The sequence below is a fragment of the Eretmochelys imbricata genome, chromosome 12 (genome assembly GCF_965152235.1).
Source record: "Eretmochelys imbricata isolate rEreImb1 chromosome 12, rEreImb1.hap1, whole genome shotgun sequence".
In the NCBI taxonomy this organism is placed as follows: Eukaryota; Metazoa; Chordata; order Testudines; family Cheloniidae; genus Eretmochelys; species Eretmochelys imbricata.
The window spans coordinates 7,979,231-8,006,923 of record NC_135583.1 but is presented as its reverse complement, the minus strand read 5'-3'; the positions used below and the strand labels follow the sequence as shown (position 1 = coordinate 8,006,923).

The window sequence follows — 27,693 nt, the reverse complement described above, 5'->3', positions numbered from 1 at the left end:
GTTTGTCTGTGTACCTGAATTCCTCCTCCTCCTGTATGTTTATATACCTTTGAAGGACAGCAGCATTTATCTGCACCCAAAAAGTTAAGCCTTATCCTACTATTGACAGGGGCAGAGGTTTGAAAAGCTGAATACTTTTGCTTTGGTAAAGCCAGTCAGGTGGGAGGACCATCGGTTGGCACTAACCAGAAAAACTTGATTTTTCTGTTATCTACTCTCTGGGAAGAGCTCCATTCAGAACGAGGGTCTTGTGTTGCTGCTTCTTCTTAATTTGTAGGGAGCTGGCATGTGCTGCTCTTTGATCTCATTGATGGGAAGGGGCTGGGCACAGTAGAAAATGCTTAATGGAACAGACTTACCAATGAATTATGAATGGCGAAAGCCAAGATAAAAATGCATTCAGAATTTCTTTAATCATGTCACACAAACTTCTTTACAGTGTCATGGCAAGCTACATTTCCACCATCTGCTTGATTTTATTCTGCCCCCGCTTCTCAAATACAGAATAAAAAGTGACATTTTAAAACCGAACACATGGCCATTTTTACAAGACTTTGGTGCTGCAAGTGAATGCTTTCGCCTTTAGTCATGGAGAAAAAAACAAAACAAAACAAAAACAATCTTCCTACACCAGGAAAATCTTTCTTTCCATAAGAACTTTAAAAGAGAAGGCTTTCTCCTGCATTCTCCCCACCCCGCATCTTGGTTACAATAGCAGTATTTTCCCTCAATGTTTTAGAGTAGAAACCTATCAAACAGGCTCAGTGTGCACCTCAGAAATGGAAGAAGCTTTGGGTGAAAGATAATTTTGGTATTATGTGAGGGTACCCAGAAGGTTAATCTTGAGAGGTTAGCTAGGAAGGGTATCCTGGGGGAGAAAGGATGCATCTTTCACCCTCCAGGGCATAGGCTATCTTTCCAAGCTACATTGACATGGAGGGATTTTAGGTTATGGCCCATCAAAGAAACTGTTGCTACGAAAGACCGAGGAGACAATCTTCCCAGTGGAGTTAATAGTGCCTTCGCTATCTGAACTGGACTCGGAATCGCTGCTCCCCGAGTAGGCGCCCAGGCCTGGGAGAATACCAATGCACACAGCTGCTGAGGGACAGTGGACTGCAGAGCCACCCACTGAGCTGCTCCCGAGAGGAACGCAAGATGGCATTTCTGAAAGACATTAACAAACCATTACACTCTTCAAAGCGCATGAGACACATGTAGCTTTTAATCAGCGAGCATACCCAGATGCTATACATATGCTATTGCCACTTGAATACCGTACTTCCCTAATACAGCTAAAGTAGCTTTGCTACCCTAAAACTTCCTCCAGGCGAAAGGACTGACGACCTCAGGGATGGGCCATGGAGCTTTTCAACACTAGTCAGTCCTGTCCTGTGAAGGCAGTATTTCCTTCTAAGACCATCAATTTGATACATTCCATGAACACTAAATGATTCTGCTCTGTATATTTGACAAACTTTGCCATGTAATGACTTGATTGGGAGAAGGACTACTAGAGCGGTGGAATAAAGCAACGTCTCCAACACTTCGCAGCTGGTTAGCTTTTAGAAGGTTGGAAACACAGTTAATTGAACAGATGGAGTTTCAGAATGAGCCTTGGATTGTAGTTCTACAGCTTACTTCCATGCTGGTTGGGGTGTCTAGGTAGTAAAAGCTATTCTCTTGGCAGTAGCAGTCACAACAGTTAAGACTGGAATCCAGCTGGATTCAACTTCCTTTTTTCTAGTTGCCCACAACTTTCTCAAACGTATGTGTCTCAGGCTGAAACTTCCTAGGCCTGTCCATTGCCTAGAAGGGGAATAGTTCTGATTTGGTCAAACCTGCTGATGACCTGAATACAGGAGTCATAGAATCTCAGGGTTGGAAGGGACCTCAGGAGGTCATCTAGTCCAACCCCCTGGCTCAAAGCAGGACCAATCCTGAATTTTTGCCGCAGATCCCAAATGGCCCCCTCAAGGATTGAACTCAACCCCGGGTTTAGCAGGCCAATGGTCAAACCACTGAGCTAACCCGGTTTGGATGACAAAACTACTTCCCAGCTAGCTCAAGAACAGCTGAAGAAAGACATGTCTAACTTGGCTTCCTTTGTACATCTTACTAAGATTTGAAAAGCAGGGAAATCAGTCATTTAAAAGTTTAAATTGGACAATTTTAGGCATGAACTTTTGCCCCTTTCCCCCCCAACTCCTCCTTAAGCATATTCCTGCTGTGAGCATCTCTTTCTATGGGTGAGGCCAGTGGAGCCTGTAAGCTCCAAAAAGCAAAGCGTTCACAAGTTCGCATAAGGATTAGTCTGTTAACTGCTTCTCAGCCTACATTCTGCACAGGAAGAGCTGCCAGGTCTAGTAGTCTTTAGCATAGACCCAGGATCAAGGGACTTTTAAGTCTTGTTGTTCAAACTTGTAAGTTCCAACACCAAACAGATTTGGATTTCCCTTTAAGAAAAACAGAAGCCAAAAGCGAGCAGTAACAAAACACTGAGCACTCAGGGAAGGGGGAGGGATAGCTCAGTGGTTTGAGCATTGGCCTGCTAAACCCAGGGTTGAGAGTTCAATCCTTGAGGGGACCATTTAGGGATGGGGGCAAAAATTGGGGATTGGCCCTGCTTTGAGCAGGGGGTTGGACTAGATGACTTCCTGAGGTCCCTTCCAACCCTGTTATTCTATGAAGGCAATCCCAAGCATTAAGCTATATTCATAAAGTTCACACTGCACATACTTTGTCAGGATATTATTTATTTGGACATGTAATGTGGTTGAATTATCTTAACTCCTGGGATTGCCCAGCTCCTTGAGTAGTTAGAATTTCTGCTACCTCATTTTGCCCCAATGCTACCTTTTGTTGGCAGTTGTGTTCACACAGGCATTACAGATTGTAGAATAGCTAATCTGCTTGTGCGATAGTATTTTATATAGCTTTATTTTAAAAAAATCGGAAGTGAATGGGAACTAAACTGCTAGGGATCCTTTGTTCATCCCCCTGAAAACTGGAGCTGCTATCCGACTCTGTCCATGGCTTGCCATTTTCCATACAAAAGTAAAATATCCTTCGGCTGTTTGCGGAGAACCCCATGGCCCAGACCAATGGCCCTCTACAGTCAAATAGTAGACCTCTGTGGCGGAGCCTTGACTCAATCATGGTTGCACTGTTGTAAGTTCCTAAATGGCTGCCAAGTTTGTCCTGTCCAGAACAAAGGTATTTAGGTACCTATCTCTGGGAGTTAGGTGCCTAAATATCTCTGAGGCTTTGGGCTTCTGTAGCCGCAATGACCATCTATTGCTTTGCAAAGCATTTGGAAATACTTGGGAGTATGAGATGCTATGAAAAAAAAAAAAATCTATATACAACACAGTCCAATTAGTTTCCATCTTGGAGAAAGATAAGAGCCCTTATAACAGAAATAACATTGGCAAATAAGTTATAGCTCCCCAAATAATAAACCACTCTACATATCGAACTCCAAGGCCAGAACACACCTTGATTCTTGTCATTGTCAGTGTCTAGTTTCAGTCTCTTCACACTGTTACCGCCTTCTGAACTGTAAGAGAAAGTGGAGTCACCTGGTTAGTCAGAAGACAGTCACCTGACAGCTGCAAAATCATAAAACTAGATTTGCCTGGAGTGCCTAAGAGAATTCCAGCCAACCACCTTCCTGAGCACCGCCAGGACTAACTGTGCGGCTAGTTGGGAAGGATCACTATTATCCAGACATTCAGCAAACTGCCTACACTGTATTCCCATCCCTTGCCAAGCTAAGTCATAGAAATCCAGATCTAGGAATCAAAGCCAGGTCTTTTGCATGGGAACACAGCACTAGTCGCAGGGCTGCCCACCTAGCTGAGACTATTAATCTTGAAATATTTAAGAGTTTGTGTGCAAGAAAACCCCCAAATAAGTTTGCATCTCTTTAAACTGAGGGACAGCATTCATGTCACCAAGAGAATACAAGCCTGCTTACAAAGGATGGGCTCTTCCTTCAGATCTGTGACTTCTGTACTCCTCCAAATGCTTCTATTTAGAAAAATCATTCCAGTCATCCCTTCACTAGTCAACTAGGTGTTGCGCATCCTCTCCTGTATAGCAGTGCCTGCTATCCCTGAGGGGGGATATACGGTTCCGCTGCCCATGTGCTAAGTGGGAACTGTTAAGCAAGGTTATGTAGCACACCAAAAGTAAATGTGAAGATGCTTCCCCTTCATCTGAGGGGACAGTGAATCATAGAAGGTTAGGGTTGGGAAGGGACCTCAGGCGGTCATCTAGTCCAACCCCCTGCTTGAAGCAGGATCATTCCCCAATTTTTGCCCCAGATCCCTAAATGGCCCCCTCAAGGGTTGAACTCACAACCCTGGATTTAGCAGGCCAGTGCTCAAACCATTGAGCTATCCCTCCCCACTAGAAAGCAATTAATGAGTCTTCTCTACACCCTTAGCTAATAGCCAGTTGGCTTTTTAGCTCATGCAGCAGAGGCTAATGCACTAAGCTCCAGAGGTCCCCGGTTCAATCCTGCCCACCAACAACCGGGGGTCTGCTTTAAAGGTCTTAAGCTCTGTTTCTTTGTCTGGTGACAGTGGGTGCTCTCAGGACAGGAGCGTCTCATAGATTCATAGATACTAAGGTCAGAAGGGACCATTATGATCATCAAGTCTGACCTCCTGCACAACACAGGCCATGGAATTTCACCCACCCAGTCCTGAGAAAACCTCCTCTCACCTATGTCTGAGCTATTGAAGTCCTCAAATTGTGGTTTAAAGACTTCAAGGAGCAGAGAATCCTCCAGCAAGTGACCCGTGCCCCATATTACAGAGGAAGGCGAAAACCTCCAGGGCCTCTTCCAATCTGCCCGGGTGGAAAATTCCTTCCCGACCCCAAATATGGCGATCAGCTAAACCCTGAGCATATGTGCAAGATTGACCTGCCAGATACTACAGAAAATTCTTTCCTGGGTAACTCAGATCCCACCCCATCTAACATCCCATCACAGGCCATTAGGCCTATTTACCATGAAATCCTCTCCCTGCATCGAAAAGTTAGTCACAGAATAAACCTGCAATAATACATGTCCATTTATTGGCAAGGATAATCTATAATGCCCAGACAGATGTTAAATTGAGATGTCACTAAATCTCAGCTAGCTTGAAATAGAAGAAAAAGTGACTGACTTCAGAAATGTCTTCATGTCAAGGCACTGACATGTCAATTTTGAAACACTCTTTTCAAATAGATGCCATCTGCAGCCATCAGATGTGTCATCAAGCAACATGCCAGAACCTGCTGCTTAGATGCCAACGGTTAGGGAAAAAAATAGCTCTTTGGATCCTAGCGACCATCCAAGTTTTGTTCCCTTTTAAAAACCAGTCCAGGTGGTACATCAGGGATTGGAAGAGGAGCTTTGAGCTATTCCTGTACTAAATTTACCAAAACCAGCTTCCTAGATTAGGAGTTACTATTTCACTGGGGATGAAATACTCACCACAAATCAGAAGCATCTGAAGGAATCTCCTATACCTTCAACTAAAACCAGATTCAAACACCAACTTACTTCTAGATGCCAAACAACAACAGTCACTGTTAGCAGATGACTGGTGATTGTCTATGGGAAGTGAGGCTAGGTCTGTTGCCATGAGCGGTGTAATCTGCAGCTCATGTAAACACACCTGTGCTAGATTCAGTCTAGATAGCGCGCTACACAATAGCCTTGAGGATGCGGCAGAGCCAGCTAGCCACGTGAAGACATACCCAGGGGGCTTGCACAGCCCACAGTGCCATATCCTCTCTGCTAATTTTAGCAAGCTAGCCAGAGTGGGTGTGTCTAAATGAGCTGCAGGTTACACTTCTGGTTGCACTTCCATAGCCTGAACGCATGGTCATAGTCCAGTTCCTGCTGGACTGTTGTTCCCATTACATGATATTGTAACGGGTAGCTAAAATGGGAGTCTCAAAGAGGCGAAACAGCGAATGGGCCACTGACATAAAACTGCCCTATCCCTTGGGAAGCGAGGGTTTTGCAATACTACTGTCAAGCCAAACTGGTGGAGAAGAGAAGCTTGCACATTACCCTCAGGAGCAGATTGTCACAATGAGTTATCTTCTATAAGCCAGAATAAAAACACCAACAGTCAAAATTATGCAATTAGGTATCAATAAAACAAGCTGACGTGAGATGCAAATCATTTGCTCCCAGATAACAAGCCACCCCTGCACATTGAGTCACAGTGGCACCTTTACCTGAGGTGAGTCCCTGATTCTGGGGGGAGGGATAGTTCAGTGGTTTGAACATTAGCCTGCTAAACCCAGGGTTGTGAGTCCAATCCTTGAGGGGGCCATTTAGGGATCTGGGGCAAAAATTGGGGATTGGTCCTGCCCTGAGCAGGGGGTTGGACTAGATGACCTCCTGAGGTCCCTTCCAACCCTGATATTCTATGATTCTAAGTGGCATGAGTAAGATCGAAAATAGGCCATTTTCAGATCCAAATATAGGATTTAATGACACAGACAAGGCTTCAATCATCTCAGACGGTGTCAGTTTGAATCATCATAGTTTCCCCAGTCTGGGAGACACAGAAACATGCTAGTCCCCCTCTCTTTGCTAAGGTTCACACCTCTGACAACCTCCCAGAGGCAGCTTTTGGCCTGCCTCACTCCATACTGCTAACTCTGTTCCTTTCCTTGTGAATTTATAGAGGTGTGAAACTAACCTCCTGTGTTTCACAGCTCCTGCCAACAGCTTTGCCTGAGAGAACTTGTTCTTGTTTTCTACTGATTTCACAGTGAGTTTCTTCTCTGCTTCCTTCTTTGGGTCCGTGCTGACCCCCACTTTGGCGAGAGTGCTGTGAATTAACAGTTAAGGATCAACCGGGATGTGAGAGATGACATTTCCTCTGCATTACATTCAGTCTGGCCTGCTAACGCTGATGGGAGTTCAGTCACAGCTTGAGGGTCTCATAGTCCTGTGCAAGCCTGTTGAATGGCATTTAGCAGGCACCTCATGCCAGCAGCGTGAGAACCTTACTCTTAGGAGCTGTCGTTCCGATGCCAGGCCTGTTCCTGGAGGACTCGCAGGCAGAGTGGGCTGCAGACTATAGTAGCTGATGCATAGTGGGAACTCTCCTCATCAGATACTTCAGGATAGCAAAGAAAGGACTTTGTACCGGACCAACAAGCAGTGCTCTCGGCACCAGAGGAGCTACCCTATAGGCCCGTGTCCTCTCTCGTTTTTAAAAAGTTTGGGAAAGGTGGAGGGTGCAAGGAAGGGAAAAAAGTGCAAGCATAAGATGACACGGGACCACCTGCCACCCCCTGGGCCCAGACACTTTTGTTACAGACCAGCTGTTTCCCAACCCAACTTTTCTGAAGGAGAAAGAATTCATACGTGGGCCAAATTCTGCTCCCCACTTTGCAACCATGCAGCACCAGAATTCATCCCACTCGGTCTACCATAAAGCAGAACAAATTAGGCTCGCATATCACAAGGCCTTCTTAAAAATTCTCCCCTCCCTTTATGCTGGCCTCATTACTGGTCACGCAGCAGGCTCCTTCCTTCACGGACAGCCTGAAAATTAACCCTGCCAGGCTGGAATGTGGTTGGACTAAGATTCAACCAGACCTTTGAAAGACCAAAAACCTGTAGCGAGGGAATCTTATTTCTTACAGAGAATTTTGTAGCAGTTTGTCCTCAACATGTGGACAAAGCAGCCAATGATTTGTTTAAATTAGGTTGTAAACTCTTTGGAGTAAGGATTGTGTGTACCTGTGCCTGGTGAGCACCCAGTATAATGGGGACCCTGAACACAATTAAGGCCTCTGAGAACTACTAATGCAAAAGATCGAGGGCCCAGAAGTTCCCTTCCTCAATGAAATACAATCTTATTGGCTGGTCAAGTAAGAGTAGCTTAAATCTGTCTGTGCTCATGTACAAAAACAACTGCCTAATTTCTCTTCTTTATGCTGCTCCCACTGTTAACGAGCAGCATCATTCACCAGTTTCAGCAATGCCCACAGAGGAAATGAGTAGCCTAAAACAGAACATTTGAAAGGTGGGATGCAGGTGCAACCCATAATGAAGCAGACAAATCCGGACAGGCCTCAAAGGCTGGCTTTCTGATGTTAAGCCACACCCAAGAGTCTGCAGAAACACTAACTGGTTCTCATCCTATGGAGAAGTCCAGTTTGACCCCAGATGGGTTGATACAGGACCCATCGGACTACCTCCCCCTATTTCCTTGCTGCTACTTCTGTATTACTCTGGTATTTATGGGGACCTGAAAAATCTTCTGGAAAGTTTTATATTTGCACCTACAAAACCAATGTAACCTAAAAGGTTACAAACAAACAAACAAACAAAATTACCCTTACCTCCAGCATCAGTTCCTTCTATGACTGCAATTCCCTGAAACAGCTGACAACACAAATGTCTTTTAATTATTTGTGCAACTCAGCTATCAGCTGTTGCAGGGAAGACTCAGGACACAGTAAACTTCAAACTTGGCAGGTCATGCCAGTAAAGTGGCAGCAACTGTGCAAATACTGGTTTAAAGTGTAGTTACACGCATACTTTGGAGACTTTGAACATCTATTTTAAAGCTTTGTTTCAGTCTTTCCAGTTCATGTTTTAACAGGGGTCATTCCTTGTTTGATTCTTCCAGGGACACAGTTATTATCAATAGCCCCGTCGGTCGTGTCTGTGATTTTCTTCCCTACCTCAACAACTAAACAGCCTAATAATTGCAGCTGCTAAGTGGCTTTAAAAAAACAAAATAAAACAAACATTTTTAAAGACATGGAACAATGGTGCCATCCTGTGGCCACTTGCAGTAATAAATCCTCCCTCTCTAGACAGGCAGTACCTCTTTAAAACAGTTTCATGTTGCAACATGTGGTTCTTTTCACTTATGTTAGCAAGGTAGGTTCTTATGGTCATATTTCTGTTGTTCTATTATACTTCAATACTAGGCTAACTAGAGCCATTATGAGCAAGCTGAAGTGTTATTTGTATCAACAGATTCCATGGCTATTACACTTTTGTCAAAGGATGCTATTTTGCAAACATGGCAACCCTACCTCCAAAATGCTCAGCAACTAACCAAACATCCATTTGCAGAGACTGATGTGCTCATTACATTTAAATTAGCTCTATGGGCAGAAGTTCCCATTGCTGGATTCATATTACAAGCAAAGTTACTTTTTCCTCCCATAAAGCTATGTAAAAAATATGTACAGAGCATTGTGTTAATCCTGGATACAAGCATCAAAATTGTTGTCCTACAATATAGTTTAATGCTAGCATTTTGGGAGAGATGACAGGCACGACTTCCTTTTCAGAGAGCTCTAAGATTATATGGATATTTCCTCTCTCATACTTTTCATTTGTCTTATGTAAATAGATAGCAAGCACTCCTTGAAGGATCTCTCCCTCAGTATGTTTGTACGGCGTCTAGCACAATGGGTCTTGATTTGAGTTGGGGCCGCTAAGGCTACTGTAATACAAATTAGTAATGCAAATTTAGAGAGCTAGTGTTTAAAAAACTATTTCTAAGAAGGTTAAAAATAATACAGGCAATTAAAAGTTCTTTATCTGGGAAAAATTGAGTAGTCAGTCACTTCTGCAGTACCGAAGCAGCAATTTTTAATATACACACCCCTACAAGCATCACATACCCTTAAGTTTTGCTTATGTGTTGAAAAGAACAGAGCACTAAAATACAGTCCTGAATTTTACTTTTAAAAAGTAAGAAATGGTTGAGAATTTTAAAGCAATGTAGGAGATTTAGACACATCTTCCGTTAAAAGTAAGCATCTAAACCCCCTAAAATGCTTTGAAATTCTCAACCATTGTCTGCAGCCAATAAGCATCCATGATTATCAAGTTGTGAGCTATCAGCCAATGCAATTAGTTATTTCATAATTTCAATAAGCAATATCCTAGTTTTCCGAATACATTCCTTGAGTAGCCTGCTGCAATCTGCACGCTTTGGGTTAGTACAGCCAGGTAACCCTCAGTTTAAGTCAAGCCTAATTTTAGAGAAACCTAGAACGTTCACAACATACCAAGAGATAGAATTAGTTAAAGCAGCACCCATAACTGGAACCCTTTCCCAACGTTAACCGTGGGCTTTAGGGGTTATGAATTGGCCATTTCAGTTCCCAGTTCATGCAACTTTTTATCTGACAAACTGCAACTGGAATACAATTTTTCTTTTAAAATGACTTTCAAGGTCTAAGCATGCTAAATCATTCTGAGACAATTTCACAGGGTGGTGTCACATTTTTCACCTATTATAGTGCATAAATGGAAGGAGAATATTTGATCCACCTCTTGATCTTGGTCTGTGCTGTGGGCTGGTACCTCTACGTAGCTTAAACTGAATGTTATGCTGGGGAAGTCTGATGGAATGACAAAAGCAACATTTTTGATCCACTTCTTTTTAGACTGGAAGGACTTTAGGGCAGGGACAATGGCATCCTACCACATTTTGAGCTCTATAGTCACACAATTACTAATAATCCATTTACATCTCATACTGCAGAAACTAGCCTCAGTTTAAAAATGCATGCCAGCATCTAAAAGTAGTTTAGCTTGAACTTTAAGATGGGCCACTTTGAGTTACTCAATCTGACCCCATGTGGATGTGGAGCCAGGAAACTGAAACAAGATACTGAACACTGCATTTGCAATTTTCATGCCAAATATAGGGTGAAAGGCTAAAAGTTCTCATTGACAGTATCAATGAGCTTATGACATGGATTCTACAATTTGTAATATATAGCAAGGCCTGTGGATGCAAAAACAGATGATACTTTAAGGCTGTAAAGACTGAGTTCACTGATATCTAAAACTCTGGAAGATACACTGCCCAATAGCTTCAGGGGTCAATTACTACACTGCCCAATAGCTTCAGGGGTCAATTAGCTAACAGAGGGCACATAAGACTCCTTCTAGGCTCGCATGATTCACTATTGGACTTGTTTAACCTGACTAGTGCAGTCAGATCTATGCTGCGGAAGCAGCTGCCATGCACATCCCAATATTCAGCACACCCTGAAGCAACAGTGGTAGAAACTAAACATATTCCATGAATGATCAGTCTGAATAAATCTAATGAAACTTCTACATGCAAATGTGCCCACTATGTCCCACATTAAGTTTTGTGATTTCTAACTGTACTAGCATCATTTACAAAAAGAGCTGGGCCGGACTTGCACATCCTACCAAGTTAGAAGTTGGCGGTTCCTGTCTCATGGATAACAATGAATTTCCAATACTATTACCTTAGGACATCTTTATACAAAACCGGTATCAACCTGATTCTCTTCCCAGTTCATTTTCCTGTGGAGTTTGATCCTCCTTGTTCTGCCTCAAGCCCCCTTTACTCCCACTGCTAACTTGCACCGAAGTGTCAGAGTTTGCACATCACCTACTGATTACTTACACATAATGGGCTTGATCATGACCGAACAGAAGGGGAGGAACCATCAGCATCTTGGTAGATGAAAGGAAACAATTCTCTTCTTTCAACCTTAAAGACGGTCGTAACTAGCTCAATGCTTTGCCATATGTGCAAGCCCAGTCTGAGGTCCTGAACTTGTCCCCAGCATGTTGGTCTGGCAAGGGATAGAAACACAGTGGAGCTGACAGGCGTAACCCTCAGGCTGGGAGAGAAAGAGCATCCTAAGTTGCTCTCTAGCACTTCTCCATGAATATAAATATTAAATATTGCAAAAGCAATAGAAAGACAATAGTTCAATAGCTACTTCAAACAGTTTGGCTATTTTAAAGCTGTCAATGTACATCTGAAAAAACAGCTTGGCGAAAGCAGATCTGCTTTTTAAAATAGGCGAAAGATAAAGCAGAGGTTGCAAAAAGGAAAAGCCCTATCCTTCCTTTATACATCCTCCCTTTCTATCCTTGTATCAGTGTAAAATACAAGAAGAAGAAAACAGCAATTAGAAGGAAACAGGAACACACAGAAAATTTTTGAAGACATGACCACAAAAACCCCTGAGATTCTGAGAGATCCAAAATAAGAACAAAACATGAAGAACTTTAGAGGCAGCTAATCATATACACTTCTGTGTAGAAAACTACTCTGCAGGGGAAAAAGTGTGTGGACATCAAAGTGATTGCTGCAGAACCCAATTGTAGCTCACTATCTTATAAACTTCTACTCAGAACAGTGGCGAGTCATTTCAATGCAAAGGATATTCTGTATTCATTTAGTTCTTTCAGATCATCTTCTCTTCGTTGCTTTTCTATTAGCGCTTGTTGCCGAGAAACCTCATCAAGGAACTTTGTCTCATCTTCATCTAAGCCTCTTACCATATTTTCTGAATAAAGCAAAACAAAAATTAAAAGCCATTAAAGAAGCTGGTAGAGTGGAGGACTATACAACAGTACTTCGCACTTTCACAATACTTTTCATCCAAGGATTTCAAAGGGCTTTACAAAAGGTAGATAATCATCCACAGATATTTTACAGATAGCATCTATAGAACCACTAAAGCAGAGAGGGGAAGCGATCTACACAAGGTCACTGCTAGGGTAGGAAGTAGTATCCATGGCTACTATCAATCCTCTCTTCTAACCAGTAAATCACACTGCCAGTTTAAAAAAAAAAAAAAAAAAAGACTGTCTTCTGAAGGGTCTGATATATACTAACCACCCAAGGATCAGCTTGTTTTCCTAACTAATGAGAGACAACAAACTTCTCAGGCTAAAGATTGTCTAATCAGTGGGATTCCAGATTAGTACAGCTGAGCTCCCAAACATCCAAGCATATTCAAATTAAGGGCTTGTCTACATTCAAAATGCTCCAGGTGCACTGCTGTAGGACTTCAGAGTACTACCTATGCCAACGGGAGGGGTTCTCCCATCAGCATAGGTAATCCATCTCCTCAAGAGGTGGTAGTTGGACAAATTCTTCCATCAACCTTGCGCTGTGTACAGAGGAACTTAGGTCAATTTAATTACATGGCTCAAGGATGTGGATTTTTCACACCCCTGAGCGACGAAGTTGTACTGACCTAAATTTCTAGTGTAGACCAGGCCTCAGAGACATGTTTTGGAACAAAGAAAACATAGCATGGTATTTTACTGAATACATACTTAACCACATTTATAAACATGGTAAAAGCTAAATTAGTCATTTTTAGCTATCAATGTATTTACGCTCTAAATTTCCAGTCTGGTATCCTATCTCCTCTTCCAAGTAGGGTACAGATAGCTTATTAGAAGGTTCTTTGAATCTCTTGTTATGCAAAGGATAATCACGCCATCAAAGCCACACATTTTCAGAGAGCTAATGAAAGACTTAAAGCAAAGTCTGCGGTGTCTGTGGCCAGACCAAAAATTCTAAGAATCATAGAATATCAGGGTTGGAAGGGACCTCAAAGCAGGACCAATCCCCACTTTTTGCCCCAGATTCCTAAATGGCCCCCCCAAGGATTGAACTCCCAACCGTGGGTTTAGCAGGCCAATGCTCAAACCCCTGAGCTATCCCTCCCCCCAAAAAATGACGTTCCCTGCAACTCTTCAGTTACAGCAACTGGCCGAATTTCACTGGTTTTAGCTTCATGAAGGTTTAATTCCTAAAGAGGATTTTTAGGACTCTACATATTTAAGGGCCATATTTTGCCCTCAGATAAAAGTCCCATACAACTTCAAAAGGCAGGGCCTGAAAAATCCACTTGCCCTGATCGGTGGCAAGCTTCAGGAAGGGTGGGGCCTAAAAGTAGTCTTTTGTGGAATTTAAGGCTTTAATTTTAGAAGTACCAGTTCTTAAAGTTGTGAAGAATATAGTACCGCTCCCTGAGTCTCCAGACCGATAGTTTCCCATGTGTCTACGACTGCTCAGAGCTTTCCTCAGAGGCAACAAGTGATAAGACACTAGTCAGTTTCACTGGTCCCATTCTGATGACTGCATGAAACGGACAAGAACCTTCGTTTTACTCATCAGGTGCTCGGTATATAAAGCTATAAGCAGCAGCTGCCAAGGCAGGAGTGGTTGTTTCTAGGTCTTACTGATAACACTCTCCTATGGATCAACTTTTGTCTGGTATGAGAGTCTTCTGGCTTGCAGGTGTTGTATAAACTTTTTAAAGCCCAATCAAGGGCAGCATTTAGCCCCAATATAACTGTCTACCAAAAAAAAATAAATTAAAATCACAAACAAGAAAGAATATTTTGTTTTAAAGCTTACCAATGAGCATGTTCAAAAGAATGGGTACTTTCCCTAGCATTATCAATCAACAAAGTATGTATGTTAACAGCACATTCCTTCCTAGTCAGCTTACTCCTGCTGCCCGGTGCAGTGATGCACCTCAGTCCAATATTTAAGCTATATTGATTTTTTTCTGAAATGAAATTGAGCTGTCACAAATACTGCATAATTGGGCAAGAGAAACAAGCTGATTTAGATAGGAGACAGCTACAAGGAGCCTTTCACCCCTAGGTCACTGCTGACAAACGGATAGCTATTTGGTGGCCAATATGAAATGATCTGGTTGTCAGTTCCCAGTAGAACTGTCATTTGTCACAACTGGCATCCTTGATAGCAGTGTCAACAGAGGTACCCAGCGCTGAATCTGAATGGAAACTGAATTCTTCTCTTCCGTGTAAAGACTGTCCCACTGGTATTGGGTTTGAGGGATGTCCATGGGGCAGAATGAGGAAGCTTGCATAGCTGCTGCCCATACCATATCTGTTCTATGCCTTATACAACTTTCACCAGCACTGCATTCATTCAAGACCCCAGAAAGGAGATTGCTTCCAAGCACACAAACACCTCTGCTATCAGCACTGTTCAGAAGGGAAACAGAGTATAACAGTTCAGTAGAGTTGTAGTAAAGTATCTTTCTTTTTAAAAGCACCAGAGTATGGCAATGAGGGGTTGGGGTTTTTTTGGTTGTTTTAAAAGCAGCAAACCCTGCAAGGAAGTCTGATTCTGTGCAATCCTAATAGATTACCTATATTCTATCATTTACAATAGATTGTTCAGGAAACGTCCTGAGAGAAGCAAGATACCGGCCCTATGTTTATTTGTTCTATCTGCTTCATATATTATATACACAAACATATAAAGTACACTGTGTATTTAAGAAACCACGTTTGTTTACATTATAACTAGAACTGCTCACATTAAATTAAATTACAGAATTTTGTTAGATTTCATTGGGTTATGCAATGGCCCAATTTTCATTTTCTAGGTTTTCCCATGGATTTTTAAAATGTTTTTAAAACAAGCATTAACTAGATTTGAAGAAAAATCCCACCATGTGACTCTGCCAACCAATCAAAATTGACAATGCAGAAAAATGAAAACCCCAAACGTCTTTTTGAAGGACAGGCTACATTTTCTTGTTAAGATTTCTGTTCAAGATTTTATTTAATGGAAAGTGGTTTTTTGTTTTTTTTTTTTTTTTTTTTACAAAAAACACTTGTTAAAATTTGCCGTTTTCAGAAGATGGACAAATTTTGATCGATCTGTTTGTTTCAAAAATGTTCAAACCTGCTCATTATATCTAAGAATGAGTCAACATATCTGTATCACTCTTAGGGCCAAATTCTGCCCTCTTATGTACACACAATTCCTATGAAGTCAATACAAGTTGGGCACACATATGGTGGAATCTGTGCCTTAATGTTACACATTTTCCCCCCTCTACCCCACAATCTGTGTCAGGCCAACAGTCCCCCATACGGAGGTAAACTGGTCATAACTCTCTGAAGCCACCAACACTGATTTTAAACTAATCAAGCCTTCCCATACTTCCCCCTAAAAAGCAATTTCATTATGGACATGATCCTAACAAGCCCTAGAGATCAATTACGCTATTCACGGCAGTGAGCACTATGCATGGCAGTTTTTGGTCTAACACAGCACTGTAACATTATGCATCTATTAAGGATGGAAAAAGAAGAATTGCATTTGATGTGGCAACAGCAGGGTAGAGATTTAGGCAGAATGGAATTACCCAAACTTGAGTTTGGCCAAAGCCTGACCCTTGCAGAGTACCATATTCTCTTTAAAGCACCACAAGCGGTCAGGGCCTCTGTTTTAAGTGTCTTCACTCTGGAGCACTGGTTCAAAAGAACAATTTAGAACTGACTCAAACATCATTCCTGTAGCACCTGACTTCAAGGTCTCTTACCCAACTTCTCACTTTTCCTTAGAAGAAGATCACTCCCCCAAAGGTGGTACCCAAAAGTAGAGCAGGGAACAATTTGTTCTCTAGTAATCATTATCCTTTTTCCATATTCACAGACAATTGGCATAGACACAGACGGAGATGACAACTTGATGTGTGAAATGCAGTGTTTCTCTAACGACAAAAACTCAGTAATCACCATGACAATTTTTGGTGAAAATTCAAAATTAAAATCTCTGCTCGAAGTACCTAGCTCCTTGTACATTGGCTTTATAAAAAAAAAAAAAAAAAAGCTGATTCACGACTCAAAACTATTGAGGAGAGTGTGTACATAACTGTTAGATTGGAAAGAAATGGTCTGTTGGAAACTTTAAATCTTTTCCTTAATTCACACTAATGAGTGGGGGGAAGTGGTCTTACATTTAAAGCACAGGATGGGGAGTCAGGAAAACTGGGTTCCATTTCTAGCTCCACTACTAATTCCAACATCCTTCAGCCTCAGCTTCTTGATCTGCATGATCGAATTCCATACTTCACAGGAATGTGAGTTTTGATGGACATTTTTAAGTAACTTTTAATTCCTTATATGCAAAACTCTCTCTTTATGCAAATAATTACTATACATATTTTATGATGACAGCAGCGGTACGATCCCCCCATTCAATTATTTTCCAAGGAAATTTCAGAGTGACTATGATGTAACAAACCAGTGCTTTGAAAAAAAGACAAATAAGGCATCCGACAGGAAAGAGCTATCCATCTGGCCAGGTATCTCAAAGTTACCAAAGATGTGGCACTTCTCTGGGCTTCAGCTCAGAACAACAACTCGCTGGTGCTTACTGAATTTAAACTGCTCCTCAAACTCCTGCTGTTTCTTGTCTTTCTGTTCCTGGAGTCTTTCATATAGTGACCGTGGGTCATACACCTCCTCTGGGCATTCTGAGAGACGGGAAGACAGCAAGAGACAAGAACATACCTTAGACTATTTCTTTTTTATTATTTTTTAACAAGCAAGCATGGCTTTTAATCTCCCCCGACTTAAAGCTTTTTAATATTCTCACAAGCATAGTGGCTGGTTTCTTTGATTTTTGTAGAGACAGTTAAATATTCTTTGGCTCTCTTTCCTGCAATTACCAAACTATATCCTAGTACCTTCTGGGTCCTCGGGTTTTCGAACCTTCTCCCATTCTTCCTGTCTTCTCTTCCGCCGCTCATCTAGCTCCGATTCAGACACAAATCTTTTGTTAATTACATGGTCAGCAGTGCCATCTCCTCCCTCCATTGTGGAGCAGCCTGTCCAAAAAATATACATGGAAGAGAATACTGATACTCTTACTGATACAGATTCCAGTTTCAGTTGCACAAGGAATACTAGAAATAGAACGTTGCACTTATGAGCAATACAGATCCTTCAAGATACATTGGGTAGAGGAGATAAGAGTCTGACCCCACAAGCTGAAAAACATAACATTAAATATCAACTCAACATAAAAATGAACACAATTCACCTTGATTGCAAAGCACCACTTGTAGGACATCTTTAGTAAGAGCTAGAGATCTATCAGAGTCCATCACAGAACCCAACTCAGAAACAGCAGATAGATACTAAACAGATACTATACTTGCTCTTGGTCAAAAGGCTCAGAAGAGGGGTGCATTTTGCATGTAGCAACAAAATTGAAACGTGAGGGATTAAATAAACTTGTTAAAACAAACCTGTTTGTAGAGAACCTCAGAAACATTTAAGTAAGATACAGAAACATTTGCCTATTACAGGTAGGCAAGGCTGTCCAACACTGCCCATTATAAACCCTACTTCTAGTTGCTTATAAAGCTTTGTCACGCTTCAACCGTTTGGGCTGAAATTTTCCATGGCAAGTGTCTGTCTCGTGTGAATTTTTTTTTTTTTTTTTTTTAAGTTTCAGCCAAAATGGTTCATCTGTTTCCAAGGATGAGGTGATTTGATAATGTTTTTTTCAGTTTGATTTTCCCCTCCTAAATCTAGGAAACTGCACACCAAAACCTGCGTTGAAAGAACGTTAAGGTTGCTATTGTCAAGCACTCAAAAGTTAGGAAATGCCACAATTAAGATTGCCTGTGGGTTAACAACACTGCAGACAGGAGTTTAAAGTACATTTTACAAAAAGACATTTTAAAATGTCAAACTATTATTTCTCTTCCTATTCAGGGTTTTAAAATCCATTTATGGGAAGAAAAAAATAAGTTTTGGACCAAAGAACCTTGCTAACCCAGACCCTAAAACTGACACTTGAAAGTAGTCTCTTCCTACTTCTCAGCAAAAATTTAATAGCAATAGACAACACTGAAATGAGGCTGCCTACTACTCAAACATCATTTACTCTACAAAAATACTGTTCAGAACATTATGAATGTAACAACAAATGAATGAAAGTTGTCAAAGAAATTAAGTCTATTTTATAGTGCATTATATATGCTCTTTATTCATGTCTTACTAAATCTCGTACTTTAAGAAGTAATTCGCAATCTGATTTCCTACTCATTAGCACTAATTGAGGTTCTACTATAGTTATCAGTGCCACTGTAAGACTGATGTCTGTAAGGAATTTCCTATAATTAGGACTTAGTTGGTTTCATTTTGAAAAGAGACTTCCCCAGTGACCCGCAGCAGTATTCAGTGACAAGGGACAGACACCTCCCTCCCCCCCCCCACACCTCCAGTCTTCATATACACGAAAGTCACAATGCTTGGCCATCATGAAGGTGAAGAAAGTGACATGCTTTACAAGTGTGAGTAATCTAAGAGGATTAACTAACTTGACACCTAAAGTCCTACTCCCAGTTTAAACCCATGTAATCAATATATTACAAGCCTTGAAGTTCAAGATTTATTCTGCCAATATAAAGTTATGCCTCTAATCCAGATATTTATAGCTCTGTATTCTAGAATGATACATAAAATTGATGCAAGTGTAAGATTGTTCATAGAATAAATCTGTTGCTATTACTTAGATCATGCCAGCAACATGCTGGGTTTAACCTCTGTGCCTCAATCTCCCCATCTGTAAAATTGATATAGTCATGCTTTTCCTCCTTTCTAACATACTTAAGTATCGACAGACACAAGCCACCATGTCAGTGCTAAGTATTCTCCATTTGGAGCCCAATCCTGCTTGCATTTAAACCCCTGGAAACAGGACTGAGCCCTCCTGAGTTCCTTTGCAGAGAAGTCAGCCTTTCAAGATTATAGGAAGGATCAGTTTAATACACCCTTCTGCTATCACTATGGGTTCAGTCTTTTGAAGAGCCGAGCCCGATAACTCCTACTGATGTTGATGGCAGTTGTTGATTTATTTATTATTTGTATTATACCAGCAAACAGAGGCCACAGCAGAAATCCAGGGCCAATGTGTTAGGTGCTGTACAAACAAATGGTAAAAGGTAGTCCCTGCCCTAAAGAATTTACAATCTAAATAGACAAGACAAACAAAGGCTCATCATCCCCATATTTCAAATGGCAACATGAGGCACAGAGAGATTAAGTAAGCATTTAAGAGAAACTGCTGATTTGGGGTATCGCATTTTTGGGTATACGACTAAAGATATCTTAAAATAGGCCTGATTTTCAGAAAATGCTGAGCATATGCCTTCTGAAAATAAGGCTCTTTTAAGCTGTCTCAAGATGGGCACACAAAAATTACAAGTCACATAGGAAAGTTTAAGCTTAAATAAGTTGCCCAAAGACACACAGGAAACCAGTAAGGGGGGTTGGAAGTTGAACCTATGTCCCATGGGTCTGAGTCCAGGGCCTCAACCATAGGAGCATCTTTCCTTCCTTCCTACGTGAACGCCACTAGCCATCACCTTCAGCCCACAACCAAAACCTCTCCAACGCATCATCAAGGATCTACAACCTATCCTGAAGGACGACCCATCACTCTCACAGATCTTGGGAGACAGGCCAGTCCTTGCTTACAGACAGCCCCCCAACCTGAAGCAAATACTCACCAGCAACCACACACCACACAACAGAACCACTAACCCAGGAACCTATCCTTGCAACAAAGCCCGTTGCCAACTGTGCCCACATATCTATTCAGGGGACACCATCATAGGACCTAATCACAACAGCCACACTATCAGAGGCTCGTTCACCTGCACATCTACCAATGTGATATATGCCATCATGTGCCAGCAATGCCCCTCTGCCATGTACATTGGTCAAACTGGACAGTCTCTATGGAAAAGAATAAATGGACACAAATCAGACGTCAAGAATTATAACATTCAAAAACCAGTTGGAGAATACTTCAATCTCTTTGCTCACTCGATTACAGACCTAAAAGTGGCAATTCTTCAACAAAAAAAACTCCAACGAGAGACTGCTGAATTGGAATTAATTTGCAAACTGGATATAATTAACTTAGGCTTGAATAGAGACTGGGAGTGGATGGGTCATTACACAAAGTAAAACTATTTCCCCGTGTTTATTCCCCCCCCCACCCCCAGCTGTTCCTCAGACTTTCTTGTCAACTGCTAGAAATGGCCCACCTTTATTATCACTACAGAAGGTTTTCCCACCCCCCCACCCCCCGCTCTCCTGCTGGTATTAGCTCATCTTAAGTGATCACTCTTGTCACAGTGTGTATGGTAACACCCCTTGTTTCATGTTCTCTGTGTATACTAATCTCCCCACTGTATTTTCCACTGTATGCATCGGATGAAGTGAGCTGTAGCTCACAAAAGCTTATGCTCCAATAAATTGGTTAGTCTCTAAGCTGCCACAAGTCCTCCTTTTCTTTTTGCGAATACAGACTAACACGGCTGCTACTCTGAAACCATTCTTTTTATGACATCTGTCCCATCTCATAAACACCTTTTGGAAAGGGATGAAAGGTTCAGATATGTTGGTGATGGTAGGGCATATAAGAACATAGATAGGGTGAAGGGGCAGAGACTCAGGCTACGCCTACGTTTACAGCCGTGTGTAGAGTACAGACACTGCACGCCCAGCTGGCATGGGTATAAACAGCAGTACAGATGGTGAGACACTATTTAGACAAGGAGAGCAGAGTTCCCTACACATCTGAACCGCCAGCGTATAGACCTTACACAGTTCTCCACGTGCCCAAGCAATGCCCCTCACCCCTTTGCTGCTATGTTTAGCAGTGCACTGTCCCGCTGCCAGAGTCTGTCATTGTGGTGTGTAACTACACACTGCAGCGACAAGAGTTGAGGTGCAGACTGCCTTTCACTGCCACATGCAGCTATATGCCATGCGTTACTCTATATGCTACTGTACGTGTAGACACAGGCCTGGAAAGGGTCCAGCAATTTCATTAGGACTACAGTCTTTTGCATGCAAAGTTGTCCGATCTAAGCTCACCACAATCCTAACAGAATCAGTACGCTCAGAGGATCCCTCTACTTGAGGGAAATGATCTATGTACAACACTTATCAAAAACAGGTTCTCCCCTCAACTGGTGCCACAGCTTAACTGTGACTTTATAGAGGACAAAAGTGTTTTCAGCATCATTATGGAAAGCATGATGAAAACATGCTCCTGGTAGCCACATCCTGGAGCACAAAGATGAAACTGCAAAATGCCATTTCAAAATGAAAAATTGGATCATTTTCGATGGTACTTCCATTTTTCAGCAAGATAAGTCGGCATTTTTACCGTCAGAATGGCTGGGTATTTAGATGTCAACTTATAATGAGGTTCACTCTTTCCCCTCGCTCTCAAAAACCAGTGGAAATGCAATTAACCTGCATTTGTAATGCTGATGATGAAAGGCTGCTTTTTACTTCTATTTCTTGCTACTTAGTGGCCTGTGTATACTCAGCGATTCTGAACAGCCAGGAATGTGTACTAGTTTCTCTGCTTCCTCCTGTAAAGCAACGTACTGAGAGGCTCACTCAGTGATGTCAATGGATGAGCTGCTGTACAACAAGTAAAGGAGATTCTTATGACAGGGCTGATGCTTACACAGAATTTATACTGATGGTTACTATTAACTCTTCAGAACAAACAGCTTTCAGAGATTTTTTTCCTCACCACTGAATCCAAAGTATTTCCTCCACTTGGTTAAAAAGGAACTGTAGTCACAAAATTTACTCTGGCCCAAGGCATCCCCACTGCTCTGGAAGCAGAGGGGACTCTTATCTGGCTAGGACAGCACCAAGTTGGGCGCCATCATTCCTCTTTAACTCTTCAGAAGTCCTGCCAGGGTGTACAGCAGGGATCTACTTCTGAGGTAGTGGGGGGTCCTACCCATTCTCTACAGCATTCTCTCTGCACTCTCAACACCAGAAATGGGACATTCTTTACTGGTGAGATTGCATTTGGTAACAAGAGATGAAAGGCAGGTACGAGAAATAAGTGAAGATTTAGCGTCTCTCCAGCTACCACACTTTAAACAATTTAAAGATTCTTTTAGTTCTAATTACCTCCCTCGCAACTTTCCCATATAAACAGTATATCAACTTCTAAACCCTTTTCTTTTCTAAACCTTTCAACAGATCTGAAACCTATAAGGTTTTTTAGAAATGCCTAGTTAAAAAACTTTATTTTAACCCTCCCACACACGATTTCTTCAAGATTTAGAGCATTGTCAGGGGGATTTCTTGGACCTTACCTATTGATGTGGATTATTGATATGGAATATATTTAAGGAACAGACCTACCTCATGCTCCCCATTTAGCGTTCGACTGACAGCATAAAACAAAGCCATCAGTAATGAAGAGATAAGAGAACTGCTCTTCAAAAGCCTTGTAAATATATACACCAGGAAAAAAGTCTCTAATAGTCCCTCACCATCCCATGGCTGGGTTTATTTTATACTCTCAGTCTGACTGGCATGCTTGATTGTTAAGCATCTAACATCATTCACAATGCTTACATCAGAACAGAAAAGACCTGCAAGACTTGGAGTCTAAACCTTGCACACTCAAGGCTCCTATTAAGTAGAAAAGTTAAGCACATGCATAAACATCTTCAGGATCAGGACTCAGTCTGCAGGAATTGACAGCGAAGGGCTCCCCACTGGCTACAGGATTTAATAACTTCCAAAAGATGAAGTTTTAAATATCATAATACTACACCGTAAAATTCTGAAGCAAAAAAAGAAAAACAAGTTGAAAAAAGAAAAAAACAGATCAAAATATGTCTGTTTAGGACAGCAGTCTAAATCCACCTCCCTCCCCCAGTATAAATTTTGTTCGTATCTTATGGGTGGATTGAAAATTAAAAGCATCAGGGATTAGTCAACGGCAGTATGAGCTGCAAATTTCCATCCTTCAGCGCATCTTGATAGAAACCTATGACATGGCATATGTCATCTCAGATAGTGGCTAATACCAGATGTTTCAGAGACAGGTGCAAAAAACCATTGGGAAAGCTTCTTCCTGATTGGCTTATGCCCTGACGCATGAGTTTCTCACTTCCAAACTCTTTGGTTTTTTGTTTTTTTTTTAAAAATCCTTATTAATGTAACAACTATACCAAAGTCCATTTTTTTAACTCTGCTAAGCTGTTGGCCTCAGTGATATACTGAGGGAATGTGCTCCATAGGCTGAAAACAGTTCCTTGTATTCATTTTAAATTTTCAACCTTTGTTTCGCTGAATGTCATTTGTTCTTGTTTTGTGAGAGGATAAACAAAAGTTATTTTTATTTTTAACTCATGATGAATAAAATTGAGACATATGATGTGTCAGAGAAAGTCTGGCAAGATTTTCAAAGCTGGTTGCTGTTACTAAGCCTTTTAGTTTTAGCCCAGTTTACTTAGCTAATAACTATTCTGATGTAACGAAACTGACATCGTGATTCCAAGGCAGACACCAGTTTGATTTCCAGCTACTCAGTTAAATGCGAACTTTGTAAAGAGAATCCCAAACTAGGGAAATTTTAAAAATCTCTCCCATGGTTGATAATACTGGTTCAGCGGGTGTATGAAATGCTGGGAGAGCCTTAGTGTGGAAAGCCTGATGGGTGTCACCACCATTTTCATCATCATGCTACCCAAACCTGATAGGTGTGAGTGCTAAAAACAGCATCAGGCACTTAAAATAGGGCTCCTAAGATTACAAAACACTGGTATTTGTATCCATGGGACATTTTTCAAGGATTTCCATAGTGCAGACAGGGCTAGCTTGTTCAAAACTAACTTACATATGGTCATCACTAGCTTTCTCATCTCAATCACAAAAGAAAAATAATTAGAACCAATACTTTGTTCTGATACAGCACCTTTCATCTGATGATCTCAGAGCAATTTAACAACAATAAAGGGACACCTTCAATTTGAAATCTTATCAATTTATGAAAAGGTGAGACATACTTCCCTGTGCCAGATTGTGCAGTCTGAATCACATTTGCCTATTTTTTCCTCGAAAAACCAAACAAACCACCCATTTCTCCGCACTGTTTCCATGTAAAAGATCCACATAAATAGGAGACACTGAATGACAACAGAGTCAACCAGTGAAAGTATCCTCCCATGTAGTGTTATCAAAGATTCCAAAAGAAAAAAAAACTTTTTTAAAAAGTCAATTATAGTGTTTTGGGGGTGTTATTTGTAACAAGAGATAACATGCTCAAGTCCACACAACAAATTGAAGGCAGAGCTCGACACTGAACTGTGGAGTACTACTCCAAATCCTTGACTATCTTTCCTTCATAATGTGACTTATTTCATCAAAGTACTGACTTTCAACTGATTGCACAGTCAAGCAGATAGGGCCGAAGGCATCAACTTCTGCAGAATTTAAGTATTCGTTTAAAAGAGTTTCTAGCCCTTGCATAAAGAAAGGTTTCAGAGTAACAGCCGTGTTAGTCTGTATTCGCAAAAAGAAAAGGAGTACTTGTGGCACCTTAGAGACTAACGAATTTATTTGAGCATGAGCTTTCGTGAGCTACAGCTCACTTCATCAGATGCATATCGTGGAAACTGCAGCTGCAGTTTCCACGATATGCATCTGATGAAGTGAGCTGTAGCTCACGAAAGCTCATGCTCAAATAAATTCGTTAGTCTCTAAGGTGCCACAAGTACTCCTTTTCTTTTTGCATAAAGAAAGCCTTCCAAATGTGAACTGAATGCAACCCAAAAAAAGTGTTCTCTTCCCCAGTTTGCAGGCAGACAGCTTAAGAATCTCTGAAGCTTCTCAGACCTTTTCCCAAGTTCCAGTGCAAGTAAAATGACTAGACTTTGATTAAAAAAAAAAACAAACAAAAAAGGAGGAGTACTTGTGGCACCTTAGAGACTAACAAATTTATCTGGGCATAAGCTTTCGTGGGCTAAAACCCACTTGCCCAAATAAATTTGTTAGTCTCTAAGGTGCCACAAGTACTCCTCGGTTTTTTTTGCCGATACAGACTAACACGGCTACCACTCTGAAACCTGTAGACTTTGATAAGTATTTCTGTTTCCTTTCAGAACCATTTGGGCAGCACTGAAACCTACAAGAATCGCATCCATTTCACTCTATAGGTATTAGGAAAAGCTATGAGTAGCAGAGGACGCATTTTGCTGAAGCCCCAAAGAACTTTATCAGCTTAAAGCTATTATATATCCAAACTGTCAGTGGTTGACTTCCTACAGCATTCTACCACCATACTTCCAAGGGTGCTTTGTTTTTGTATGCAGGCAGGAAGAGCTCTCAGATCACAGGAATCTTACACATAAACACTATCTCCTCACAAGACCACAGTCGTCAGAGGACCAAATACTCAGACTTTAAGGTCAAAAGGGACCATCCTGATCATCTAGTCTGACTTTCTGCACATTGTAGGCCACAGAACCTTGACTACCCACTCGGTCCTGTAATAGATGCATAACCTCTGGCTGAATTACTGAAGGAATCACCTCTGCAGGGACGTACTACTAATTTTGTCTTCATGCTAGCTCTGTTTATCAGCAATCTAGAGAAGAAACGATCAGTTGTGACTATGGTACATTGCTGTATGATTAGTTATGAACTACATACACTAAATTTAAAGGTTTTTCCATCTAGATTACTAAAGAAAAAGCATGCAGAATGAAACACTTTCTGACTGAAATGCAACACCTCTTCTCTTCAAAGTGCCCTTAACTCTATAGAGCACAGCTTAATGGGTACCAGTCTAGGAACAACACCTGAAACAGGCTACTGCTATCATGGGGCAACTTGAGGAAGAAAGGTAGATGCATTTACAGAACTCCACTTGTGACAGCTCTTGGTGGCTTCAGGAACCATTACTTTTTTTTCTTGGAGGCTGCCATCAGATGCTGCAGAATGAACACTTTCATTTTTTTTTAAAATGTAATCCTATAGCCCTCATCATTACTTCCATTGCTAGCTTTCTGGAGTAGCGACAGCATATCCACTATACGTGTGTCTAGTACCTAGTACAAAAAATGCATAATTATCAACCTCTAGCTGCTAATGTAACACAAACAAGTAATAGTCAACCTCACAGAAAACCTTCAAAATATCCTCAAGTGTATCAAAGTGACATCTGCCCAAGCCTGAAGTGGCCTGATATCTGAAAAAGCTGAGAACTGTCCAGCTTATCTCAAAGTGGGGTTAATGCTGAAGCCCAGCAATGCTCATTTAAACATCAACTTTCCATTGTAGATCAGTGAGCCCAAGAAAAGAGGAGGATATTAGAAAGAACTGCACCACCTACAGCAAGAGGCATCTCTTCTTGACTAGCCATACTGTGCCCTGTAACAACACCTTTACCTAGCTCGCCCGCTATTGAATCCAAAGGGGAGCTGGATTCCAAGGCAGAGTGGCTCGGCTAGGGAAGATACAAGCTAACCCACATCACCACACAAGAATCTGTAACCTTATTCTCACCACCCCCTACCTGTATCCCCACATTACAGCCACCTGCCCCCAGCCCTAACCCATCCCCCCCCGCCTCCCCCAACCCCCCCTCAGCCCTAACCCCCCCAGCCTAACCCATCCCCCTAACCTCCCAGCAACCCGATCGCCCTCCCGCCAGCCCTAACCCATCCCCCAACTGCCCCAGCCCTAACCCATCCCCCCAGCCTCGCCCAACCCCCCCAGCCCTAACCCATCACCCAACCCCCCCCCAGCCCTAACCCATCCCCCCAGCCTCCCCCAACCCCCCCAGCCCTAACCCATCCCCCCAGCTTCCCCCAAACCCCCTTCAGCCCTAACCCATCCCCCCAGCCTCCCAGCAACCCTTTTGTTCTCCTCCGATCGCCCTCCCGCCCAGCCCTAACCCATCCCCCCAGCAGCCCGGCCTCGCCCCCAGCAGCCCGGCCTCGCCATACCCCCAGCAGCCTGGCCTCGTCCCCTCCGCGCATCCGCCTCCCAGGAGCCAGTTCGCCCTCAGCCCCTCCCCCAAGGCTGCCCTCACCTCACCCCCCGCTCCCCACCCACCTTGCTCCCGGCCGGGCCCCTCAACAGAGCAGGGCCTCTACAGCGATGCGCACACCATACCCCACTGCAGCCACCATTGACCCCGCGGGGCCTCGGTCAGCTAGGAGCCACACCCCCTTTCCGCCCCAACCAGCCAATCACTTGCCTCCTTCCTCTCA

At 42.2% G+C, this 27,693-nt stretch overlaps 1 protein-coding gene across 1 annotated transcript; it reads right to left on the bottom strand.

The window, feature by feature from the left end:
- Positions 1 to 394: 394 nt before the first annotated feature.
- On the bottom strand, positions 395 to 27,656 carry PSME3IP1 (proteasome activator subunit 3 interacting protein 1). The gene is made up of 7 exons (XM_077831070.1): positions 27,536 to 27,656; positions 17,314 to 17,454; positions 17,002 to 17,100; positions 12,221 to 12,342; positions 6,717 to 6,850; positions 3,498 to 3,559; positions 395 to 1,167 (listed from the first exon to the last, which is right to left on the bottom strand). The coding sequence occupies exons 2-7, from the start codon at positions 17,441 to 17,443 to the stop codon at positions 950 to 952; spliced, it is 765 nt and encodes a 254-aa protein (XP_077687196.1). The 5' UTR covers positions 17,444 to 17,454; positions 27,536 to 27,656; the 3' UTR covers positions 395 to 949.
- Positions 27,657 to 27,693: the final 37 nt, after the last annotated feature.

Excerpts from the sequence above, each read along its gene's own strand:
- PSME3IP1 (XM_077831070.1), bottom strand. The coding sequence starts at position 17,443 with ATGGAGGGAGGAGATGGCACTGCTGACCATGTAATTAACAAAAGATTT. Across the intron at positions 12,343-17,001 it reads TGAGGAGCAGTTTAAATTCA|AAAATATGGTAAGAGGCTTA; the intron begins GTAAGCACCAGC and ends TGCTTTATTCAG. Across the intron at positions 1,168-3,497 it reads TGACAATGACAAGAATCAAG|AAATGCCATCTTGCGTTCCT; the intron begins GTGTGTTCTGGC and ends AATGTCTTTCAG.